The sequence below is a fragment of the Aulonocara stuartgranti genome (genome assembly GCF_965226115.1).
Source record: "Aulonocara stuartgranti genome assembly, chromosome: 9".
NCBI classification, from domain to species: domain Eukaryota; kingdom Metazoa; phylum Chordata; class Actinopteri; order Cichliformes; family Cichlidae; genus Aulonocara; species Aulonocara stuartgranti.
In genome coordinates, this window is record NC_138960.1 from 16,305,068 (window position 1) to 16,331,751 (window position 26,684).

Genomic DNA, 26,684 nt, shown 5'->3' on the forward strand with positions numbered 1-26,684 from the left:
GAAGAGTCGCCTCAGCTTCAGCCTCGGTGACATCCACCGCCAGAAGTGATGCACGGCTAGAGAAAGAGAGAGGAGGGGATAGAGGGAGAGAGAGAGGGAGAGAGAGGAGGGGAGGGGGAGGAAAGAAGGGAAGGGAGGGAGAGAAAGAGAGACACAGACAGAGCAAGAAGAGATGATAGAAAGAAAGTGTAGAGGAGGAAAGGGGAGAGAAGCCAGAGAGCGGGGAGGAGAAATGGAGCGAGGGAGGGAAGAGAGAAAGAGCAAAGCACAGAGCGAGGGAGGGAAGTAAGCAGGAGACTCTCTCTCTTTTCCACGCACACACACTCACACACACTCCCATACACATTCGCACCAGCTGTGCTGTTGTCAGTCTTGGAATGTAAGCACTGCCGTGAGGAGTCAGAGTCTCCACCGCTAAGCACTGCTAAGGAGTAGGAACACAGTACCGTGCACTCAGTGACACAGATGGATGCTAAGCTGTGAGAATCAAAGGTAAGGGCTTTTTCTGATTAATGTTTAAGGGTATATTTATATTTTGTCTGCTCTCAGACTCCAGGGGATGATCTGCTCCTTGCACTGTGACAAAGCCAGACTAATGCAGCAGTGTGGATATCTCAGGAAAAGAAGTGTTGGAACTTCAAAGAGCTAGAAAACAGCTGAATCAAATTAGCTGTATTTTATTTTTTGTATACCTTAAAATGTTTTATTATTTTTTTTAATTTTCTTGAATGTACAAGGAAGACTTGAAAATCAAGGAAACTTCACATTGTGATATCCAAGTAGATTCCAATTTTTTTGCCTTTTTACAAATGAAACTTAAGGATCAATTAGGGTGCTTTCTTTAAAAAAAATTTTAAAAAGCTTTAGCTTTTTTAAAATTCATTATATTTTTTGACATTGTAAAATATTCAGCCCATAACACCTGTCACACAGGAGATAATATGTACCTGTAAGATACTATGACTATGTAAAATACTTAGTAGTCTGATATCCAAACTTTGTCACTTATTCTTAGTGCGATGTTCTCCATACTGTGCACCCATGGTTGCCTGCATAGCTTATATGCATGAGTATAGCCTATGCATACACCTAAGTGCACTTCTGCTGTATATATGACTCTATGTGTGTGTGTGGAGATGTATTTGTCTGTCTGCTGAAAGCCAGTGAGTGCGGCTCACACTTGTGATGTGCTGTGGGCAGATTTGATGGAGAGGCACTGTACCATTCATATCTCTAAAAATGCATGAAGGTGTTTATGATGGTGTTCGAGCACCGCAACAAGAGCAGCCAACAGTGTTACAGTGTACGTATATGTGCATGTCCTCCACAGCACAAACTTAATCCAACCCTGACTCTCTTTTTCAGCCTTTCTAGCAGCAACAGCAGCAGCCTACTCCCTCAGTGTGTTGCCTCACACGCAGACGGCTTCACAGTCACCAAAGTGATATATGAGGGTTTAGTCGTGTGTGCCAGGATGCCCGTGTAACACCATTATTGTTTAGTGCAAATTAGCCACTAACACGGTCCCTGAATTATTGTCAGCTATGGAGCGACCTTTCAGCATTAGAATGAAAAGAGGTGGAAATCCATTCTCCCACAGAGGCGAAGAGGCTCTCATGAGCATTTGCAAAGCTGGCTTTAAAGAATCAGACATGAATACATATTTGAAAAACACTACATATGTTCAAACAGAGAAGCAAGAGTGGGAAGTGAGTGCATTTTCACAACAAAATGGGAACTGTAATAAGCTCGCTTTGAATTAAATTCTAGTATTTGTAATTTCTTTCCGGTCTCTGTCTAAAATGACTTGGTCAGACTTTCATTCCTACCTAGTTACACTCTCCTAGATGCATCTCAGCATAAACATTTTTTCCTCTTTTAATCTCTTTTTGTTACCTTTTCATTGTCAACGCACCCTTTTCAAGAATAACGCCCCTGCATCCACAACCCCCTTAGAGTAGCTTTTCAACACGGAAGTGTGCACTGTATCACAAAATTGCTTTGAGGATTTCAAAACATGAGTAAAGCTTGCTGAGGTTTGCCAAAGACTGCACCCGGCAGAGGCCGACTTGGGAAGGTCTAGGGCTCCACCAAGTGGAAGTTTGCGCAGGTGCAGCAGCTTGGTGCATCAACGCCCCTCATGCTAGATTTATACTCTGTCCGTGCTGCTCTGTCAATACCGGCAAGCAATCACTGGAGCCACTCAAACTGCCAATCACATAACACTAGTTTCTAGCACCAACCTCGCATAAATGGTTAGCATTTGTCACCGCAAAAAATACAGCATTTGCTTGCTATAAATCATGCCCTTGGACAAACAGTGTAAGTACAAAAGATCACCAAGACTAATCATGACACCAGTTCGATGACCTTGCCGCCTTCCTGTGCCCTCTCTCCATCTTAGTCTTCTCTTTTTCCAATTACTCCACCTCTGCCTGTGTTTATTCACAGCACTTTTAAAATATATTCACGCGCAGAATTCCTTGATTGTGCAACATAAGACTAGAATTTTGATGGGGTCTAAAAGTCTGTGGTTTCAAAGTGGGTCAATATTGGTGTAGGAGGTAGGAGGTTTTGTGTAGCTTTTGTGTAGCTGAGTCTTTATTATGTTGTCCTACCCTTATGTAACAATGCATCTATTCATGGATAATGTAAATGTATTGTGTTACTTTGGGGGACTATTTTCATTTGATAAATCAATGTCATCCAAAATGAATTTTTGGTTAAGTAGGGCGGTTTCCAACTCCTTTTTGTGTCTTATATCTTCACTAAACAGCTAAATCCCTTATATACTTATTAAAACATGGCAAGTCTATTCACTGCAGACATTTGCAATAAATAGTAACCACAGTCATATTCAAGTGCCAAAGTTTGCAGCAATATTCTCCCATGTACAGAGGATTATCAGTTTATTATGCAGAGAACTCTTAAAGAGGTTTACTAGCCAGACCTCTGCTGCATATTGCATCTATAATTATTGTCTCACTAGCGTCAGAGAATAAAAGTGCAAGGTTAGCGTGCTCGGTTTGGGCTTCATGGGCAAGCCTGCATGTTCAATTTCGGGGGCATAAAATTTTACACAGACTAATGTGCAAGCCTGCGCTTTTCTAGGAAGCATATCCTGATGAACAGCTAGTTTATATCTGATCAAAGATATTCTTATTCAGCAAAACAAGAATGTATAATTTGCAGATTACAGAAACGGAGCAGAGCAGAGCAACTGCCAGACTGTGTCTTAGCCAAGATTAAGAATAACAACCCTAGACAACACTTAAAAGTAATTCTGTCCCTTCACATCTGTGTGCCTTAATGCCAAGCCATATAAGCTGCCTACAAGTTAATCTAATCATAAACAACTTTTTCTTAATAAACTCCACGATTTAATAGGTTGAATAAGCTGGGATAATTTAGTTTGCGTATATAGGATCTGGCATACATTCAGCATGCTCGCTCATCCTTTAATGGAGTGTTTGGAAGAATTCTGAAAAGAAACACTGGCCTAATGCTTAATAGGCACACCACATCAAAGATTAATATCCAGAATGCTATTAAAACTCAAGGACAGGCTGGGATGATAATTAGAAAATGCAATCACAAGCATCAGACTAGATTAATTGCAAGGCGGCGTTTCCTGATTTCGGCAATGCACGTGTCACACTAATGTCACATTATGAGCAAGAAACTAACATAAAAAATGTAGCACATCAGCAATTTACCACAATATCTACATTTCATCTCCATTACTGCGGCAATACTTGGACAAAATTAAAGTCTCTGTACTTGCAGAACGCTGGATTTCATTCATATGTGCAGCCTGTTGTTCAACATCTTTATAGTTTCTTAAAAGCTTTGGGTCAGTCCTACCATGTCAATGAAATTTGTGTTAGAGTTATTACATAGTTTTAATAGCTTTCTCCTCTACCTCATCCATATATCGTATACATTAAAAAAAACTTTGATCAGTTATTGAAGAATTACTGTTGACGTAACAGATTTCATTCATTTAAACTCCCCGAGTCACTGAGAATAAATACAATGTTTCAAATTAAGATCTATCAGCTACATGTTTTGATTTTCTATTCATAGTACTGCATGTACTTAAATTTGCCATTTCGCTATCATCATTAGAAACATAATACTAATTTGTTCCCTGACATTAATAGATCCTTTGTTCATGTGACTTACTTCACAGTCCTTTTTTAAATTCTCTGAACAAAAGCAGAGGCATCGACTCGCATGGGCTTTTAAACAGCGTTCCCTGAGGTACACAGCGAGTGCGTGCTGGGGTAACTCTCGTACCTTAACCTTTATAAAGGGACACTGCTAAATGGGTTCTTTTAGGAAGAGAGGTAAGATTTATTAGGATTAACTTACAAAAGACCATCAATTATGCATAGACACCCAAATTACCTATCAGGACCAGTGAGTGGGGACACAGCCTTTAGTGAAGTATTGGAAGAAGACTGCCAATAACACAAAATACCTTTTCACAGGCACAAAGCCTGACAGACACCTGGGGATAATTTTGGTGGTTTGGGAAATTCTGTGTATGTCTATATGGATTTTCTCCTTTTGGAGTGCATCAAAACATCTCCAGGGAATAAAAATCTATGAAATTAGCCATCAGTAAAGGATGCAAAAATTAAGTAGAGCTAAAAATTGAGAGGAAGTGGGTAAGGAGGGTGAACTGGATGGAAGAGATGAAAAAGACAGACTTCCCTTTAGCAAGACGATCCATTTATACATATGTTAGTGGAAGTCTGTTCTGCAGCTGTAAAATGTAAGTGAACAACTGTGAAGCAGAACATTAAAAAAAATCTACAGAGGATGTTGGGGTAATATATTTTGCTCATGTCAGAAGCATACTTCTCCCAGAGGTGCCTGTATTAAGCTGTTTAAACATGCTCACCGTCTTTGAAGCATCTCATCAGTGTTTGCATATCATCAGTAATGCAAGTTATAATTAGTAAAGCGCACCACAGTCCTTTAAGATGCAGGGTGTGGAAGAGATATGTCTGATTGTGAATTCTACCATATTTACTAAACTTAAATTATCTGCATCTAAAAAAAAAAATATACAAATTTGCTCCGGCTGATTACAGGAAGATGATTTCGATAGGATGCCAGTGTTGGTAATAAAGGATGTGGAGTTGCCCATTGAAAAATTAATAGGACCTAGCAAAGTTTCCTTGCAGGCTAATCATTGCTGGCTTAGTGTGTTTCCACTGTAGTGAAAAAGCGACTAAAGTCAAGACGACCACTGCTTGACCACTCATACATCACTGGTGTTGTAGTCCCTCCATTAAAGTTTATGTAGTTTTCTAAAGCACAAGCCACTTTGTTTGTTTGTTTGTTTGCTTTTCTGGCCATCACGATTGAATGACATATTTCTAAATGCTTCTGGTCTCTGGGGAATGTTGCTGTGATGGAGACTTAAGAGTAAAAATGTAGTACTTGAATAACTGCTTCCAAGAAAAAAAAAGGAATGTCATTAAACCCTATCACATAATGAATATGTCAAAGTCAAAGATCATTTTGATACAAAACAAGAAGCACGATTCATTAAACTGAATTTGATCTTGACATCCACTCCATTGGTTATGCACTTAGATTACCAAAGTCATCTGGTGATACATTTATTATGTTTATTGTCTTGAAATTCTTTATACTTCATGCCTTTCATTTATCATTTACTTAGAAGTTTGTCAAATCAGTTCCACCACGTTAGCTTCATCTCTATTTTTATCATTAGATAAGTTCAATTTTACTAGAAAAACATATACACTCTTTTATGATGACACTATATTAATTTATTCTTAAGCTTACGGCTCTTAGACAAGCCTCAACATTAAATCATGGCTTTGAAGCTTTTAAGGTGATTGAATAACTAGTGCAGCTCTTGGCCTTGTATAGCAAAATCTGAAGGAAATCTGAAGGAAAAGTCATTGTACACAGAGTACAACGGCTTGCAAAGCTGCTGTTTTCACAAGTGCACATGCTATTTGACTGTTTTAATTGTATACTGTCAAAGTGATAGATAGGTGTCATGGTCTTTTTCTTGAATACAGTTTCCTCTTTTCACAGGGATCTAAAGGAGATCAAAGAAAGGAATACAATGTCTGTTCTGATGACACCACCTTCCAGTGCTGATCCTCTCAGAAGCTTATCACCATAATTCGGAAGTCATTCAGGACATTTCCCAGCTGATTGGATACCATGATAACCAATCAAGTTCTGCTGCTCCTCATGCTCTCTATCCTCTGGCCCACTATTGCCCTTCCTTTTGCGCCTGGGAATATTGGGAATCTGTTTGGGATGCCAGAGAGTGATGGTAAGATTCTTCAGCGGTCCAAACGTGGATGGATGTGGAATCAATTCTTTCTGCTCGAGGAATATACAGGAAACGACCATCAATATGTTGGCAAGGTAAAACGTCCAACCACATTGTAGACTAATTATAGGAGTTTTAGCTTGTCGAAGTAGTGTTTGATGTAATTGGCTGAAGATGAATGGGCTGCCAGAAATCTGGCTGTTACAGGCACAGTTACTGGAGCTATCAGACAGAAACAAGTGTACACAACCTCACTTGTTCCATGGTTTTCTTGATTACCCTGTGCAGTGTAAACATACTATTACAGCTAAAATAAAAGTACAGATTTTTTTTATGTGGCAGACAGCATTAATATAACAATAACATCCCATTTTAACAGTAATACCAAAAACAACCATTTCTGGCTTTATAATAATTTTTGTGAGATCATAATGAGACAAAAAGTCAAAGCATATAGAAGCTGAAACAGCCTGTGGACCAGCCTTTTTCAACAATATGACCATTCCTACCTTCAAATTTGAGGAGGCAGGAAATGGTTATTTTGTTGAAATAGGCATGGATGTACAAGAACACAGTGATGGGTGATACATAATACAAGAAAAACAGAAATAAAAATGAATAGACAGTGGCACCAACTATGGCATTTGTACATGTGTTCACCATGAAACTAAGGAGCACTTCAAAATTCGTATATGAGTTTATGCAGCTTGTTAATCACCAGCACATAGAACAAGTGCAAATTTAATATCAACATCAGGTCAAGACCATAGCAAATCCAAGCCAAACAAAAACATGAGACTCGGCTCCTGCAAGACTCTCCTAAGAATCGCCCCAAAAAGTTTTGGGACAATGCTATTCTTCTCCACCCACCTACTTCAGACAGTTCTTTGTCAGCTCACCCGTGCTAGCACCATAAAGACAGGTGTGATGGGGAGCGTTGCAGTTATCAACTCAAGGGAGGGAAATGAGGTGACTGTCGACAGCCAATTTTCTAAGAGGAAGCTGGCTTTCATCACACACCTCATTCTCTGGAGTAAACAAGTGTCTTGTGCAAGGTTGAGTACGGGGGATATGACAACTTCTTTTGCTGAAACCATCATTCTGATGTGGTGAAGAGAAAGGAACAGTAAAAATAAAAAAAGAAGAGAGGGAGGAAGAAGAAAACATATCAATCAAGAAGGCCACTGAAATTCACCTTGTTGTATTATGTGATGAAGCAGCAGAGGAAATGCTAACTATAAATGGGGCCATCCAGTGATATGTCGGTGACTGGTGTGATGTGGCTTTTTCTCGACTCTTTGATGCTTTCTGGCACCCAACTTCTGTGGCATGACAGCAATCACACTCACCGGTTCCGCACTCCTCCTGTGTCCAATATCATTCACTATTAAACTGTCAGAAAAACATGAGCCTATAATAAATTACTGGAGGGGGAAAATAGGGCAAGCACACGCTGCCATTCTGCTTTACAGAGGAAGCTGACACAAATCACTAATTCCATCAGTTTAACCACAGGGAAAAAACTGTGATGGTAACAGAGACTGGTAAACAGACAAATAATAAGTTAAGATGAAGGCACATAGCCTTTAAGGAGAGTTTAAGAGTGAACAAGTTAAAAGATCAATCAATTAGTTGTCTATGAAAAATTAATCAGTGCCCTACTTTCAACCCTACTTTAATCACTAATTTTTCTCATTTATCGAGCAAACATACCAAGCACCCCCTGGGCCCAAGTCAGTACAAGAAAGCAGGACCAATGCCAAAGATTATATAGAAAGATATACAAAAGACTGATACAGAAAACTGAGAGAGTAACTCTGACTGTTCAAAAGATGGACAGGAAAGAAAAACCCAAGAACTGCAAATAAAATAAGAAAAAAATATGAAAGATCAAAATAACTTAAGACCCTCTGACTGTCGCAAGAAACTGAATGAAAAACAAACAAGATCATATGGAAGCTAAATAACAGAAACAATGCCAAAGATGGAAAGGTCTATATGAAAGATACTCTTAATATACGACTGCAACCAGAGACTGACAATAAAAACTGAAAGGAAAACTGTAAGACTATACAAAGAATGGCCCAAAAAACTGACCTATATAAAAGATTTAATATAGGACAAAACTGATATGAAAAAACGGAAAAACTATATGAAATACAATACAAAAGACTGACAAGTAAAACTGATGGTGATAGCCTGATAAAATAAAAAAGAATGATAAGAATGAATGACGAACAAAAAAAGAGCAATATGAAAAAAAGAAAAATAATGAAAGATTTAGCTTTAACACAAGACTGTAAAAGAAAATATGAAAAATCACAAAAGATGAGGAGAAAGAAAGAATGAAAGAAAGAATTGGATATATAGATTGTAACCTTACAAGACTAATACAAAAAAAATGTGAGACCTTAAGAAAGAGACAGACAAAGGCAGATAAACAGAAAAACAAAGATCAATCAAAAAAAGCCGGATCAATGTTAAAGGTAGAAGTAAAAAATAGACAAAGAAGGACAGACAGACAGGTATGAAGGGAAGAAAGAAAATGTAAAAAGCACTCCAGTACCCAGCACAAAGCCACCAAAGCCTCGATGGTCTTTCACATAAAGATCACTTAATGGCCTTTGTAGCGCACTGTAGCAGAACTTGTTTATTTCACATTCAATCAAAGCTCTCCAATCAGCCCCCACACACTCACTAACTCTCACTTGAGGTTGATTTCTTGGTGATGGCAATCAAATGTGATGTAAAGAACAGTCTCACACTCGTATGCCTCACGTCTCAACTGAAAAGGAAGCAGTGCACGGCTGCAAATGCACTATAATAAATGCAGATGATATTGCTTATCAGGACTTCAAAAGACACGCAGCTTTGAGGCTTACATAATGAATAGTGCAGTCAGATACCTCACAGGATGATGGAGACAAATAACTTCATTATTAAAGTCGTATTTTCAGCCAGATTCGGCAGCAGTTGTCAAGTTGCTAAAAAGCAGAGTGTACTTTATGTTTTTATATATTCTATGTAGCGCGAGTGTGTAGAATCCAAGTGTAAATCCACCAAATCTCATTTTAACTGACTTTCATGGGGGCATTAATGAGTGTGAGCACTCACTGTCTGCAGCTGTGGTGCCCTACTTCTTAAGCAGGGCTGTGAAGTGTGAACGCTTGCAATGCTGAGCAATACAAGCGCAAACTTTGGATTGTGCAGCATATGAGTGGTGTGTCTGAAGTGAACAAAATCCTATTAAATGCTCGGTACACTGCATTGTTTTTGTGCCTTGTAGACAAAATGTGCTGCCTAAATTAAAACTTTCAAGGTAGCTCACTTTGTGGTGTTAATATTTTGACAATAAGTATCCTTGGCTTTTTGAAAGGCCTTGCTTAACACTCCTCTGCATGAATTTTGCCGAACCTGTGTGCGTTACAAAAAACACAAAGCGCAACAGAGATACTGTAAGCTGTACCTCTAACCAACATATTGCACATTATAGTACATGGCTCTAATAGTAAAGAATTCCTGCCTATGTCTTAAGAGACGGGGGGAGAGGAGGACGAGTGATTATTCTGTAACCGTTCTACACTCTATTTTGCTATCTCCTCTTTGCAGCACCAAGCAATGCTTACCAGAGACCTGACAAGAATTGCCAATGATTTTGGTGCTTTACTGACAATTCCTCAGTGTTTGTGCAAGGCGATTTAACTCATCAAGGCTCTCTTCTGTGCTTCTGTTGTAAGGCCTTGAAAACGTTGTGTTTGTGCTGCAAGGCCTTGAAAGGAGAGCCACTAAATCTCTGCAAATATAGTGTGGCAGTGCAAACATTAGATTTTGTAAGGGCTGTGTGAAAAACACTTTGTGCCACACTTTCTCGAGAGTGTCAATGGAAGTTTTTCTTTTTTTTATAGCTGTACTAGATTTACGCTACATGTTAAATGCAAAGCCTAGCACACTTGAACTGTGTGCTTCAAGAAAAAACACCCCTCATGCCTCTCTCAAAAAAAAAAAAGATATATATATATATATGATTAAAGTGCATTACAGTACTGAGTGCAGTTTCTATAGGACATCCCAAAAGAAATAAAATCCTAAAATCCCATGTTCTTGGCTCATTGCCTTGCTGACAACAGGAGAACAGAAACACTATTATTTTTAGATGCTGTGGTATCTTTTCCTAACATTGCTTACTTGTGCAGAATCCCTCCTTATTTGCAGTTCCACTAAGTCAGAAATCTATATGGCCATGGGGAGAAAATGTTTCTTTTACCCATGGCTATGAAGGGAACGTTATGTCGACATCCAATAATTGGCACAAGTGCACAGGGAAAGGGCTTGGGTGGGGGGTGGGGGTTCAATTTAGACTAAGGGAAATATGTAAAATACAGGGCTCTGCAAAGACTGTAAAATTCCTATTATCTTTGAGACAGCTTGGCTGCACAGGTTTAGGCTCCTTTGATGGCTCATTGTTTGTTGTTTTTGCTTCTCAGCCTTCTTTTAACTGGATTAACAAACAAGCCTGAAAAATATGGTAATAATCAGATGAAAAAAAAATGTGAGAATATCATGAAAAGATGAAAAAAAAATGCAATTGCTGTGTGACATGGTCTGAAATTGCGCTGGCCTAATTATCACAGTGTTAGCACACAAGAGTATGCGAGGAGTCACAGTTTTGAATATCAATAATGAAATATGTTCTTCTTATGTTGCACAGGATTCCAGTGATGCGTAGTGAGCTAACCCTCCTATAACCTATATGCCAATATATGAAAAATTATTTTTAACGATAAGGTGACTGTGGAAATATAGATTCTTTTTGAAGAGTGCAATTGCGCATAGCCAACATATGAAGCCTATTTGAATGCAAAAATTCACACAAACAGTTTCCTGGCTGCTAAAATTACACTGTCATTCATAGTCAATAGCAGTAGCAGCTTTCACATCCATAACACATCTTAAATCCTTGGTTCACTGGCCTACGGCTCACATTCACCAACAATGAACAGACTGTCTCAGAACGCAAATATATGTGAAAATTCAAGCTGACTGATATTTCTCTTTAATAGCCTTTGGATAATAGAGATCATCTGCTTGAAAATATTTCCCCACAAAGTGCCAAATGCTGTGTCTATTGTTCATCTGAACTTGACAGCATCTTGTTTTCACATGCATCCTTATTTATTTTTTAATTCTACCTGAGAATAGCTACCACTCTGGTAATACATTTCTGATTTCCATCCGGAGTTGTACTGTTGACATTATTCTTCCAACTGCAGGAAAAAATAATTAGTTTCTTCACAGCATGCAGATATTAATATTAATAAGTTACTGACGTACATTCTGTGTCCCTAACTACTTGTCATTTAAAATGTGAACCCATGAGATAGTGCTCTAAATATATCTGCTGACAGATCCAGTACAGTAATGAGCTTGAATCAAGTGTCTGTCACAGTATGCCACCATCGTCTGTGACACTTAGGAGATGCTTCAAGGTGATGGATAGGTCAGAGGTGACTAATTTTAGCAATTGTTGCTGTGGGTCAGGTTCTCATCATTTTTCAAAGGCACAATCTGGAAGAAAAATCCACGACTAATTTGATTTGGAGTAATGGAGTGCGTCACACTTGATACTCTGGGTGCAAAGGCACCATTTTCAAAGACTGAACCAGATTCCTTTGTGAGTTTCAACAATTATTTCACAAAGGAACAAAAGTCAAAATTGGCAAAAGAGGAAAAACTGGCCAACTTGAGAAAGACGAGGGCAATACAAAAAAAAATCATTTCCCTCCTACCAGTAGTGCATGCAGTGGTTTTTTTTTCTTGTTTAAAGTTAAAGAAAATCTAATTAGGGAGAAATGTAGAAGCAAAGTTCTCTAGATCATTTCCAAAGGCTTGAAAAACTAACAACAGCAACTACATTTGATGTTAGCAATTGAGAAGCACTGTTGTTATTGTATGGAGAAGTGTTCAAAAGTAGAATTAAATTTTAAATAGCTTTGTACTTTATCGCCACTGGTTACACAAAATCAATGCGTCTTACTGAAAGCTGAAGCTTTCTTGTCAGCCTGAAGTCCATGACGGAAGAGTGTGCAATTCCTCCAATTACACACCCATACAACATAACGCAATTTGTACAGGTCTGTCTTAAGATTCGTTTCAATTTTTAATATGGATCTCTCTGATTTTCAGCTGCACTCCAACATGGACAAGGGCGATGGCAACGTGAAGTACATCCTGACTGGAGATGGGGCAGGCACCTTGTTCCTGATTGATGAGAAGTCTGGGGATATTCACGCCACAAAGAGGCTGGACAGAGAAGAAAAAGCCATGTACACACTGAACGCAAAGGTTCTGGACAGAAACACCAATGCAGAGCTGGAGCCTGACACTGAATTTAATATCAAAATTCATGACATCAATGACAACGCCCCAAAGTTTGTAAAGGAAATCTACTTTGCTAGTGTGCCTGAAATGTCTGAAGTGGGTAAGTTATGGTTCGTTTAATTTTAACACTGATTAATGGACAAAATTAAATCAACAACTGTTAATTGGCTGGATAGCTACAAAATAAAACTGGCCATTTGTGCTCTGAAAAATCGCATCCCCATTGGACTAAACAATTAACTAATGATCATATTTAGCTTCTAAATCTATAAGGAAAACCATTAGTCCACATTTATTTATCTGAGAATTGATGCCATTATAATGTTAATAGAATATGGCAAAACAATTTTCAAGCAATGCAGAAAAAGCAAGCCACTATTCATCAGTCAGCTGGTTTGGTTTAATGTGACGCTGTGTTCACTTTTTTCACAGTTATTTGCTGTTTTGCGATTGTTATTCACGCGGTCAGGCTCATTGGGCATTCATAACAAGTAATGCCATTTGCCATTTTTAATAGGTGGTAGAAATATTAAAAGTTTAGATTGTCACAGTCTTTCCAATTAAGGATTTGCTTCATTGCACTCCACTTCATTCCATTCAAGTAATATAAATAAGCCAGTTGGCATGAATATAAACAAAGCTTACGAAAGTAATGCATGCAACTTGAAATCAATCCTCAATTATGCAACCACAAATTAATACACGGGAACAATCAAGGGTAAATCAAAACCCAATTGCCTATATGACAAAAAATTATATTCCATTTGGAATTCATAATGCATTTTTCTTAGACGTCCTAGCTTCAAAGGATGGCTCAGTGTCACCGCTACCCACCTCTGGACTAATAAACTTCCTTATATGTTCAGTCTGAACACACTGGTTAGCCAAGTCACCCAGCTATAAAAAAAACCAGCAGCCTCCTTTTATACTATCAGTGCTGGGACTAAGTGGGACAGATGTTCGAGGGTTCATTAGTATGCACGGAGACCGTTAGACCCAAACAGGACACGGCAGAGGTCTCCTGAATGCCAAGGACAGTATTCGCAATGTAGCACTACTGAAACGCTTGGGTGGATTATACAGGACTTAATATGGAAGTGATTTCAGTGACAGCATATCTGAGAGGAACTGAGTTCTTTCGAAGCTTGAACTTTTTTTTAGACACATCTTTAGAGTCCCCAGTGTATGTGTCCTGGTGGTAATTAGTAATTGCAAACACTCTTTCAGTCGCATAAAAAATACATAAATAAAAATGATTTAGTTGAGTGGTAATTGTACCTAGACGAGCATAAAAGCATGTCAGTTGTACCTTTATCTCTCCACACTTTGGGCTGTTAACAGAAAGGGGGGGAAACCTTTTCCATTTTTGGGGGATTATTATTATTATTATAGTTTCAGCTTCTCATAAAATATTTTATGACAGTAATTGGTGTGCAAAATGGCTACGGGCTGGCGTGTCATTAGTCAAAACTGCATGGCATGAATTGAAAAACTAAATGTGTATGTTATTACTACATCTTTTCATACCAGGTTTGATTTATGAGACAGAGAGAGTATTCTTTCCTTAAGGCTTGACAAACCATCATTTTTTAGTCTCACTGCTATTTAAATTAGACCCATTACCTGGGTTTAATCAAAGTAATAATTTTGACTGTGGATCCAGATGAGATCTAATCACAGTCTGAAAGTGTAGGTTATCAATTTTGATTCACTGTTTAGTCACTCGCCTATCTCGGCACGCTTGCTTTTTTGGAGAAAATTGATTTTGTTCAGAGGCCCGGTCGTCGAATAAATACGAACAATATCAGGGCACTGATGGCGTTAATAATGGTCACTTTGAGCAACTGGCTTTCTGGAAATGAGTGTCAAATTTGCAGAAAACTTTCTCTATACAAATGGAAGTAAATTTCAAAAGTTGACTCAGTTACTTGATCATGTCTTGTTATAATAAGCGCAGTAACAGAATCAATTAAAATTGACTTTCGATGTTTGTTTTGCAGGTACATCTGTTGTCACTGTAACTGCCACTGATGCTGATGATCAAACATATGGGAACAGTGCCAAGCTTGTGTATAGCATTCTACAGGGACAGCCCTACTTCTCTGTGGATTCTGAAAATGGTAAGCCAAACGCAGCAGGATCTCTTAGAAGCAGCTTCTAATGTGTTGCAATGTGTGTGAGAATTAAATCGGAAGAAGGGGGATTCATCTGACTCTCAGGGTTATTAATCCAAATAAGTGCAAGATTGATTTCTTCCACTAATTTCAGCTGAAATTTCCAATTGTGTTTGTGTTTGGCTGAAAAAAGTGTTCATGTTCGAGTTTTCTGTCAGGAAAGTAAGAGTTTAATATTTACAAGAACACTGCGGTACTTGTAGCCATGTAATCTTTCATCTTGCATATATCATGGAAGAAACCAAACATTTTGTCTGTGAGTCATAAAATATTAATAAGACAAAACCTTTCAAATCCATTAGTCCCATTATTTACGTACAGCATTTCTAAAATTGGATATAAGTAATGCCTGACATTTTGGGAAGTGGGCTGATAGGCTGTCGTACCAAACAGAGCTAGATGGGACGATCAATGTCAATTTCATCTCTAAGCATTCACTCAGTGTCAGATGGAAACAGAGATTGATGCAACCAAGCCCTGTTAAAGCAACAAACAACTGCACACTGTCTTATTTACAGAGCGATTATCTTATAATTCAAGAAGAAAATGATTTGAGAAAGTTCGATCACAACAACTGGGCTCTGTATTCACAAAGCAGGTTAAAATTCCTTATTTCCAACCATAAGCTGACCCTGAAAGGTATTGTTCTCAACAATGTTACAGAGGTTGTCACAGAATTTATTTCTAGTAAGTAAAACCAAACTAAAATTACATTTATTAAGGACTTTAAACAAAATGCTTATATTGTGTAATCATAAAAAAGAAAAGAAAAAACAGAGAAAAGTACTGCATCGTGCATCTGGTATACAAATGTAGCACTTCTGACACTAAAAAAACATTGCCAAGAAACATAATCCGGGCAGCAATTAGATTTCCCTTGGAAACTTAATTGGCAAACTAAATCAGAGGCATATAAATGTAATTTTCTAGCAGACATGGTTGCGACAGAGACAGAATTGATAATAATCTCATCGCATTTACAGTAAGAGAGGAAATAATTTCTCAAAATAAAATGTATCTTTAAAACAGCAAAAGTGGTGACTAACTTTTTCTTTTTTCTTATTTCCAGGCACGATAAAGACAGCTCTCCCTGGTATGGACAGAGAAGTCAAGGAAAACTACCAGGTTGTGATCCAGGCTAAAGACATGGCTGGGCAGATGGGAGGGCTTTCAGGAACCACTACAGTCAGCATCACTCTCTCTGATGTAAACGACAGTCCGCCTCGCTTTGCGAATCGTAAGAGGCCTCCCTCTTGTACTTTATTGTTTTGCAAAGCATTTTAAGACAAGAGTTTTGTATCTATGTACAATAAAAATGATCATGGATTAATGAAGCAAGCACGCAACCAAAGATTTACCCATTTAATGTCATGTTTAGATTCCTTCCGTGTGACTGCTGTCGAGTCCACAGTGATTGGAGCTGCTATTGGGCGAATTAAGGCTGATGATCCAGATGTGGGCCGTAATGCTGAGATGGAGTACACCATAGTTGGTGGTCATGACATTTTTAATATTATCACTGACCAAATCACACAGGAGGGAGTCATCATAATAAAAAAGGTACCTCAATTCTATTTCATCTTCTGTTTCTCTCTATTTCTTATACTATTTTATATGTGTTTTCCACAGTCACTGTTCAAGTAACCAGCTAATGTCATAGCTGTAACATCAGACAAAAAAAGTAGTTACATTATTTCACATTTTGTAATTGGTTTGAATATTCCAGATTTGGGAAAAAGTTTGAAATATAGCCCAAAAGTATGGTTTTGATTTTAATTTGACATAAGATATATAAAATATCTAAAATAAAGATCATTTAACTTCAAACAGTAAGTCAGGACAGCATAGTTTCAGATTAGATATTAGTTAGCAGTTTTGATGTAAGAAGAATATGACAGCCTATTTTTGAACTGAAATGTAAAATCACCCTAAGGTAGTAAAAGGAATAATATAAATATTTGTGCTACAAATTCTCTCAAAAGATCCCCAGATCAGTATTCCTTATTTGGATTTGTAACCTAGAATTTGGAATATGATTAAGATAAAGGCAGACAAATGAAAAGCAATCAATTGCACATCAAAATCCTGGAGGCAGATAGTTTTTTTCCCCCTTTCTTTTTAAATGGAAACGTCTACAGCTTGACTTCTGATGTGCTTTCATCTCTAGCCACTGGATTATGAAACTAAGAGGGACTACGAGTTCAGAGTGGAGGTGAAAAATACCTACTTGGATGCAAGGTTCATCCATGGTTTGCAATTCAAAGACTATGCCACGGTCAAGGTAACGGTAGAGGATGTGGACGAGCCCCCAATTTTCACCAGGAACCCTTACATCATCGAGGTGCACGAGGACACGGCTGCTGGCAGCTTCGTTGGTGTGGTATCAGCCAGGGACCCAGATGCTGACAACAAGCCAGTCAAGTATGCTACAGGGCTCAGAAGTGCTGAGGCCTTACACTGTGCCAGACTCTTTGAGTAAAATGCCAAATAGCTTTCCTAGCCTACAACAACAAATTCCCTTTCATCTGGAATTAGGTACTCGCAATTTTGTAAACTTGCAAAACAATCAATGGCCTGTTAAGCAAAGATTTCCTAACCAGCCAATTGGGTGTAATGCTTTATTGTAGTAATTTGATTGTTTCAAAACTCATTTAATTATACCAGAATAAAATCAATGCAAAAACAAGCAACACATGGACGAAATACAAAGTCTCCTCTTATCAGTTTTATAGAGTGAGGATTAAAATGTGCCCACTTAGTTAAATCTAATCCATCAGCCAAGCCATGTGTCAGTGTAGAAGGGGGGGAGAATATTATTCATGGGTCCCTCCTGGTGATTTCCCAGTGGAAGATGGCGGCAGCATTGTGAAGTGAATACAGACTGTTTATTTCCCGGAATTATGTAAGCCCTCTGTGGCACTGCACAAAGTCAAAGTGAAAGAGCCTAATTTGCTGTATCGATTCACACAGCTCAGCGCCGCCGTTCCACACATATGGCGCCTGCCCATCTCTGACACAGAGATATGCTGCTCTTGGCCAATGCCACATGGCGTATTGTGTTGCATATTCCAGTTTCACTTGTGTATGAAAGGTGACTATGACAAATGAGCAGGCTCACAGAAAGATGTATCATCTTTTGACAATGGGGAGCCTGGAAAGCAGTTTCTTTTGCAGGAATTAATGCACTTTGTAAAACACAATTTTAAGTAGATAAGGACGTTAGTGTGTTTTTTTCTCATAAAGACAGCCCCGTGCAAGCAGAATGACTTTTAACTGGTCTTCATTTTACAACAACAATAACACTAATCTGTTGTAGAGTTAACATGATTTGGTCTGTTTGGAGATTTGTGAGCACTTCTATCTCACTGGTATGAATAACTACGTTATTTCTTGCAGATACTCCATTGATCGACACACAGATCTGGAGAGGCTGTTCAACATTGATTCTGTGAATGGGACCATCACAACACTGAAAGCACTGGACCGAGAAACATCCAAATGGCACAACATTTCTGTGGTGGCTACAGAAATAAGTAATTGTTGTTTTTGATATCCAATTTATAATAATAATAATAATAATTTTTCATCTGTGCCGTAAATAACTGAAATTATTTTATGTAATCATTTTAGATAATCCACGTCAGACAACTCGAGTGCCAGTGTTCATCAAGGTGTTGGATGTCAATGACAACGCCCCCGAGTTTGCCATGTCCTACGACACATTTGTCTGTGAGAATGTCAAGGCAGGACAGGTATCAGTGGTTTCCGTCATTATCATGGTTTCATGGGCAAAATAAGGATATATATAAATGGCACTGAAGCACAGGGTCAAATTCGTCAGCTGCATATATTGCATAAGTATTCACACAACAGAAAATACTTAGATGCGACTGTGTTCCCAGACACAATTTTCATGACACAATTACATTTAAATCTGCTGCTTGTATTGGCTTGGGATGCTGTTGGAACCCTGCTTTAGAACTACTTTATTTATTTGGGATAGTGTATTATCCTGCTGGAAGCACCTGACATGGAAATTTAATGCTGTTTACATCAAATTCTGACCCTGGTATCCAAATTTTGCAGCAGAAATCAAGACTCATCAGACCAGGAAACCTTTTTCCAATATTGTAATTGTCTAACTTTAGTTGAGACAATGCGAAATGTAGCCTCAGTTCGCTAATCGTAACTGATGGAAGTGGTGCCTGGTATAGTTTTCTGCTGCTGTACATTCAGAGATGCTCTTCTGCATACCTTGGTTTGGTTTGAGTTACTGTTGCCCTCCTATCAGCTCAAAGCAGTCCGGCCATTCTCCTCTGACCTCTGGTATGAACAAGGTATTTTCTCCCAAAGAACTGCAGCTCACTGGATAGTTTCCGTTTTTTAGAAAATACTATGTGAACTCTAGGTTATACAGGAAAATCCCAGTACATCAACAGCTTCTGAAATACTCAGACCAGGCCATGTATCACAAACAACCATGCCATGTGGAAATTCACTTACATCACCTTTCTTCCCTATTCTGATACTGAACTTAAGTTGGTCATCTTGACCCTGTCTAAATGTCTAAATTTAGAGTTTGAGTTGTAGCCATGTGAATGGACCAATTCTCATCCACACTACTTCATAATTCATATTTGTGCTTCATTAAATATCCCAAATCCTGAAACTGACAAATGTCTTAAAAGTTATTCCAGTGTTTTACGATATTAATTGCATATATTCATATGCTTTCTAATGCGTTGCCCTAACCTTTTGTTCTGATTTTTTACAGTTGATTCAGACAATAAGTGCTGTTGACACAGATGAACCTCTCGTGGGACACAAGTTTGTGTTTAGTATAAGTCCCACCAATCCCAATTTTACCATTGATGACAGGGAAGGTAAAATATTCTTCTCTTTTTTTTTACCATTTTTACTCTTAGAAATATTCATAAATACATCCTCATTAATAAACAATGATTCAAAATCAAAAGCCTTGTGCGATTACAGGGTTTTTTTCTGATGTTGTAATTTTTGTACTCTTTCTTGAAGAGCTCTAGTTGATTGCCAATTATCTTTCACTGCACAATAAACACAGTGGAAATGCCAACCTTCACAGTCAGATATATTGGACTGCACTGTGTTACAAACAGATTTTAATTTTATCTGCCCTACAATAGAAAATATTTGCTTTTCAAGAAAGTGGAAATGCTCATGAAGCTTTTCAAACAAGATATGCAATGGTTGTTCAGTAGCCATGCAGTAACAGGTCTGAAAACTTTACATGTTTTTTCAGTTTTCTCCATTTAGTCTAAGACTTTAAATAATGGCATGTATACTGTAAGATAATGTGACATAACAGACTCATAACAAGGACAAATATTCACAATTTCAACAAACAAACACAACTTCATACTTGGACCAGGTTACTGTGCCTTTGAATGAAGATGTCTATAATTACCTAATAAGCTGCAATTTGCTCTTTTATAATAAAAGCCTTTATTTACAGAAATAAAAAGAAAGCTATTCTAAAATCTCGTCATTGACAAGGTCTGAATGTTTCCACAGATAACACTGCCAATATCCTGACACGGAGGGGAGGTTTCAGCCGCCGTGAGATGAGCATGTACCTCTTGCCTGTAGTGATCTCTGACAACGACTACCCCATTCAGAGCAGCACCAGCACACTGATCGTGCGCGTGTGTGCTTGTGACAGCCGTGGAAACATGCAGTCGTGTAACCCTGAGGTCTTGCCCTTCTCAGATGGTCTCACAACTGGAGCTCTAGTGGCCATACTGCTCTGTGTCATCATCCTTCTCAGTAAGTTCACTCTTGAGTTCAGTTCAGTTTTATTTATATAGCGCCAAATCACAACAGCAGTTGCCTAAAGGTGCCTATGAAATCTGTTTTGTTTTTTTTTTTTTTGGGGGGGGGGGGGGGGGGGGGTTCTCTCTGCTTTTTGTGAGTCTAATGAAAGAAGTAAAAAGTCTTGACCAAAAATAATAAAACAATAAATAAATATAATAATAATTTTAAACTAACTTCCCTTTAGGGTAACTAGCCAGGCCTGCTTTATTGTGTTAGTGACCAGTTTGGTCACTGACAATGGATGTTCATGGGATCATGAAAACTTTAACTTCTTATTCTTGTAATGTTTGCTTCTTCATTTAGGCACAACAGTATTCAGTGCAAATAATAGCAACTCGGTTCTCATATTCAATTCAAGTCAGTGAAAACAATTATAAATCATTCAAAATAAAAACAGCTGCAGCTCCATCTCTATTACCGTATTTTAACAAGTTGCACAACTCTATAAAGTAGGGGTGTAACATATCTAGTTACAAATGAGCAAAAATCAAACAGTGGAAAAAAAAGTAGAAAACCAGTATATTTTTAAGTATCCACTTGATGGAAAAACACTGAGGGTAAAGGTGTATGTACAAGGCAAGACATTATTGTGCTTTAAGTGTAATATAGGGGTGAGATGTGAGCAATAAAAGCAGTAAGGAGACTTTAAAGTGAGATTACTGTGAAGAAAACAATATAATATTTTAAGCAAATAAGATCCAGGTAAAACCTGCTGGGAGTAAAAGATTTTCTGGTGGAAACCCAGAAAACCACAGCATCATCAGGTTAGCTAAAGAACATCTGTTGCCATGGAAGAACTCTTGGTTTATGAGACGTGGCAACAAAGAAACTGGATTTAAGAAACATTGTTACAAGTAAAGCACTTATTGAAATGAACAGAATTCTGGCTGATCCTACTTTTATTCATTGTTTTTTGGAAGAGGTCTGTGAAGATTTTTTATTCATTTGTTTTTTTAAATCGAGGCTTACCTGTCTTTGAAGGTCACATCAAACCCATTGGTACACATGTTTAGTTATCTGTCTACTTCTTATCCAACCTCATTACCATTGCTACCATGGTTATGTTGAGAACTTGCTGTTCTTTTGGCATATTAGCAGTTACCATAACTCCAAAATGCAAAATTATCACCCCAGGCAGGCCTTATACGCATCATGCTGCAGGCAATTTTGGCTGAAAAAGTCAATAACATGGACCAGAGTGACTTGTTTGCTCAAGTACATGCTGTTAAGTGGCCGCATGGAGTCGAAAAACCGAATCTCTCTTCTATCACAAGGTCTGCCATTATAAACAGGGAATTGATTAAAAGGTTGGACTCCCAAATTTTTTTCCCTAAAAGATGCCACTCTATCTAGGGACTCCACTTTGACTGGCAGCAGCTTAGCATCTTAATATGTTAAAACAATGATTAAATCCTGCACTAAAGAATAGCTGATTTAAGTATTTCACAGTCAAACATTACAGATTGTTTTAACAATAACAGAGTGAAGTGCCTCAGTCTACTTCATATGAGCTGGCTGATGACCATAAAAAGCTTGCAAACCATAGTGAAGATGGCTTATACAAAAAAGGTTTAAAATAGAAACCTGCCTTTGTAATACCAGTGACCATGTTCCATGCAAACAAATGTGGCCAGTACAAGGATGCCACACATCAGCACTTAAACCAGGTGGTTCCAGTTGTCATGGAAACTTAGTTACGTGTTAAACTAGTGTTACTAAATGAGATGAAAACGCTAACACCAAAAATACCCACTGTAATGTTCTCCTTAAGGAGAATTGAGGGTACAAAGTAGCTTATTGAGAACACAAGGAGTTATGCAATTTTAGACATTTGAACAGACTATTACATTTGGTATGGATAACAAATAGAATCAAGGACCCTGAGAAAATCTTTAAAATATCTTAAATTATATAACTGGTAGCAAAGTGCAACATGGGGTCTTTCTGGATTCCTTTTAAAATGTGAACAATCAAACATAACTACTTTTGTCTCAAAAAGGAGTACAATGGTGCTTCTAGGCACCTTTCATTAAGACAAAAAACCACTTAACTAAACAGTCGGTATTTCTCTGGGAGGTAAGGTTGTATGCTCCTTCCTAAGTAATAAAGCATTTCTTTCAGAAGTCCTTGTGATCCGCAGTCAGGGAACAGCAGTAGCAGTTCTACTGAGGAGAATTTTAAAAAACATGTAGGAGTATTTTTTTAAGTGCATGTCCAATAAGTAATGGGTTTCAACCATCACTGAACCTTACCTCCTCTGTCAGCATAATACTTGATAGAAGCACTTAAGGCTTAGGATTCCTTGCAAACTGCTGAGGGCAAAATAAAAGACAAGTACAGATCTGTCCTCATGAATGTGTATGTGTTTACTCCTCTGTCCCTAACCTTTTTCATGAGATGAATTTGACCCTTTTCCTCCTTCCTTCTGTCAAAATATTGCTTTGGAGTTTGGTGTGTTCCTCGAGTGACTAAATTTCTAATACAGTGGGGCAAAAAAGTATTTAGTCAGCCACCGATTGTGCAAGTTCCCCCACTTAAGATGATGACAGAGGTCAGTAATTTGCACCAGAGGTACACTTCAACTGTGAGAGACAGAATGTGAAAAAAAAATCCATGAATTCACATGGTAGGATTTGTAAAGAATTTATTCGTAAATCAGGGTGGAAAATAAGTATTTGGTCACCTCAAACAAGGAAAATCTCTGGCTCTCACAGACCTGTAACGTCTTCTGTAAGAAGCTTTTCTGTCCCCCACTCGTTACCTGTATGAATGGCACCTGTTTGAACCCATCATCTGTATAAAAGACACCTGTCCACAGCCTCAAACAGTCAGACTCCAAACTCCGCCATGGCCAAGACCAAAGAGCTTTCGAAGGACACCAGGAAAAGTATTGTAGACCTGCACCAGACTGGGAAGAGTGAATCTACAATAGGCAAGCAGCTTGGTGTGAAAAAATCAACTGTGGGAGCAATCATCAGAAAATGGAAGACATACAAGACCACTGATAATCTCCCTCGATCTGGGGCTCCACGCAAGATCTCATCCCGTGGGGTCAAAATGATCATGAGAACGGTGAGCAAAGATCCCAGAACCACACGGGGGGACCTGGTGAATGACCTGCAGAGAGCTGGGACCAAAGTAACAAAGGTCACCATCAGTAACACACTACAACGGCAGGGAATCAAATCCCGCAGTGCCAGACGTGTTCCGCTGCTGAAGCCAGTGCATGTCCAGGCCCGTCTGAAGTTTGCCAGAGAGCACATGGATGATACAGCAGAGGATTGGGAGAATGTCATGTGGTCAGATGAAACCAAAGTAGGAATTTTTGGTATAAACTCAACTCGTCGTGTTTGGAGGAAGAAGAATACTGAGTTGCATCCCAAGAACACCATACCTACTGTGAAGCATGGGGGTGGAAACATCATGCTATGGGGCTGTTTTTCTGCCAAGGGGACAGGACGACTGATCCGTGTTAAGGACAGAATGAATGGGGCCATGTATCGTGAGATTTTGAGCCAAAACCTCCTTCCATCAGTGAGGACTTTGAAGATGAAACGAGGCTGGGTCTTCCAACATGACAATGATCCAAAACACACCGCCCGGGCAACAAAGGAGTGGCTCCGTAAGAAGCATTTGAAAGTCCTGGAGTGGCCTAGCCAGTCTCCAGACCTCAACCCCATAGAAAATCTGTGGCGGGAGTTGAAAGTCCGTGTTGCTCGGCGACAGCCCCAAAACATCACTGCTCTCGAGAAGATCTGCATGGAGGAATGGGCCAAAATACCAGCTACTGTGTGTGCAAACCTGGTAAAGACCTATAGTAAACGTTTGACCTCTGTTATTGCCAACAAAGGTTATGTTACAAAGTATTGAGTTGTATTTTTGTTATTGACCAAATACTTATTTTCCACCCTGATTTACGAATAAATTCTTTACAAATCCTACCATGTGGATTCATGGATTTTTTTTTCACATTCTGTCTCTCACAGTTGAAGTGTACCTCTGGTGCAAATTACTGACCTCTGTCATCATTTTAGGTGGGGGAACTTGAACAATCGGTGGCTGACTAAATACTTTCTTGCCCCACTGTACAAGCTACCAGATTTTCTTGTGTCTGTCTGCTTTAATTCCAAATTTTAAATTCTGTCAGGGCAGACCGCATTGCACAAATTTAGTGTGCTGAAGGTTAAACTCTGCACTCTCCTCTTGAGCAAAATATCATGACATCTGCTCATTATCCAACACTTTTCGCGCTTGAAGCTCCCTGACAGACTGTCTCATTCACCTCTGCTTGACTCCAAAAGACAGGCACTGAGCTGGAGCAGTTCGTCATAGCTGGTCCATATCTTGCTGCATCTCCTTAAAAAATGACGCTGGTCAATCACAAATGTTCCTAAAGTACACTACTCAGCAATATAGCCTGAAGGCATTAAAATTAACGTCCAAGTGGGATGGAAGTAGAATACTATGCTACCTGTGTTATCTTTTTATCTGATGAATAGCAGGTTAATTTAAAATAATACATTTCTTCCAAAACTGTCACTCACTGAAAACATGCTCACTCTGCAATCTCCTATTCTCTTTTACTACTGGGGAGAAAAAAAGATGAGGATGCATGTTAGAGAATGAAAAAGGGTCCTCTAACCATCGTGCATTTTGTACAGTGAATGTAACATTCAAGGGGGAAAGAAATAAAAAGCTTTTTCACTGAATCTTCAATAATAGGAGGTGAATGCCTGAGGCAGTGTTGAGGATTTGTCACTGGTAGCAAATGTGTTTCCCCTATGTGCCTTTGCTCTCCTGTGCTCTTTAATGCATGACACATGTTCGGAGGCAGACATCTTATGCTGTGCTTTCTCTCTCTGCATTTCCCGCTGATTCTTGTGTAGTGATTGTGGTGCTGTTTGCTGCCCTGAGGAGACAGAGGAAGAAGGAGCCTCTGATCATCTCCAAAGAGGATGTCAGAGACAACGTTGTCAGCTACAACGATGAAGGGGGTGGAGAGGAGGACACTCAGGCCTTTGATATTGGCACGCTGCGCAACCCAGAGGTGATGGATGCTAACAAGCTACGCAGGGACATCATACCCGAAATGCTGTTTCCCTTTCGGAGGACATCACCTATAAAGGATAACACGGATGTCAGGGACTTCATTAATGGGAGGCTTCAGGAGAATGATTCAGATCCAACAGCACCCCCTTATGACTCCCTGGCCACGTATGCTTATGAGGGCACTGGGTCACTGGCAGAATCCCTCAGTTCCCTGGAGTCCGCTGCCACTGAGGGGGACCAGGAATATGATTACCTCAGCAACTGGGGACCACAATTCAAAAAGTTGGCAGAGATGTACATAGGGAAGAGCCCTGGCAGAGAAACTTAGACAAAGATAGTCTCTCTTTTCCAAGTCCATGCTTCTCTGTCTGTTTATCTAGCTATCTGGCTAGCCAGCTATTTGTCTAGTCAGTTAGCTAGCCAGCTAGTTGACTGTCTGTCTGCCTATCAAGCTATCTATCTGTTTGTCTAGTTTGCTAGCTAGCCTGCTAGTTAACTAGTTGTCCATTTGATTCTCATAAATGTGTGTGCAGGCACAAAAATAAACACACACACACACACACACACACACACACACACACACACACACACACACACACACACACACACACACACACTTAAACAAAAATCACTGCTATCCACATGTGGATGCTAAAATGAAAATTAAGACTTGAACTGTGCAGAATTTTCTCTTAATGGAGATACAGTATAAATCTCAAAGTTTTACTGTTTTTGGTCATAATCAGTAAAGATGCCTTTGAATTTTAGGATTTTTTGTGAACAATGATGTGGACAATGTGTTTTGTAATTGACATGAGCGATAGTAGTATTGTATACTATCAATGTTTAATGGTACCGGACTGGGTTTGGGTGGGATAGGGATGGAGTCGAATGGCTTTTCG

The 26,684-nt window shown here is 38.9% G+C and overlaps 1 protein-coding gene across 1 annotated transcript; it reads left to right on the forward strand.

The window, feature by feature from the left end:
* Positions 1–242: 242 nt before the first annotated feature.
* Positions 243–26,381, forward strand: LOC309714197 (cadherin-10-like). Its single transcript, XM_082546457.1, has 12 exons — positions 243–492; positions 6,085–6,426; positions 12,515–12,809; positions 14,710–14,829; positions 15,953–16,120; positions 16,262–16,443; positions 17,051–17,304; positions 18,280–18,416; positions 18,514–18,635; positions 19,658–19,766; positions 20,434–20,685; positions 25,620–26,381. The coding sequence occupies exons 2-12, from the start codon at positions 6,217–6,219 to the stop codon at positions 26,108–26,110; spliced, it is 2,340 nt and encodes a 779-aa protein (XP_082402583.1). The 5' UTR covers positions 243–492; positions 6,085–6,216; the 3' UTR covers positions 26,111–26,381.
* The last annotated feature ends 303 nt before the right edge of the window (positions 26,382–26,684 follow it).

Excerpts from the sequence above, each read along its gene's own strand:
- LOC309714197 (XM_082546457.1), top strand. The coding sequence starts at position 6,217 with ATGATAACCAATCAAGTTCTGCTGCTCCTCATGCTCTCTATCCTCTGG. Across the intron at positions 14,830-15,952 it reads CTCTGTGGATTCTGAAAATG|GCACGATAAAGACAGCTCTC; the intron begins GTAAGCCAAACG and ends TCTTATTTCCAG. Across the intron at positions 19,767-20,433 it reads TACCATTGATGACAGGGAAG|ATAACACTGCCAATATCCTG; the intron begins GTAAAATATTCT and ends ATGTTTCCACAG.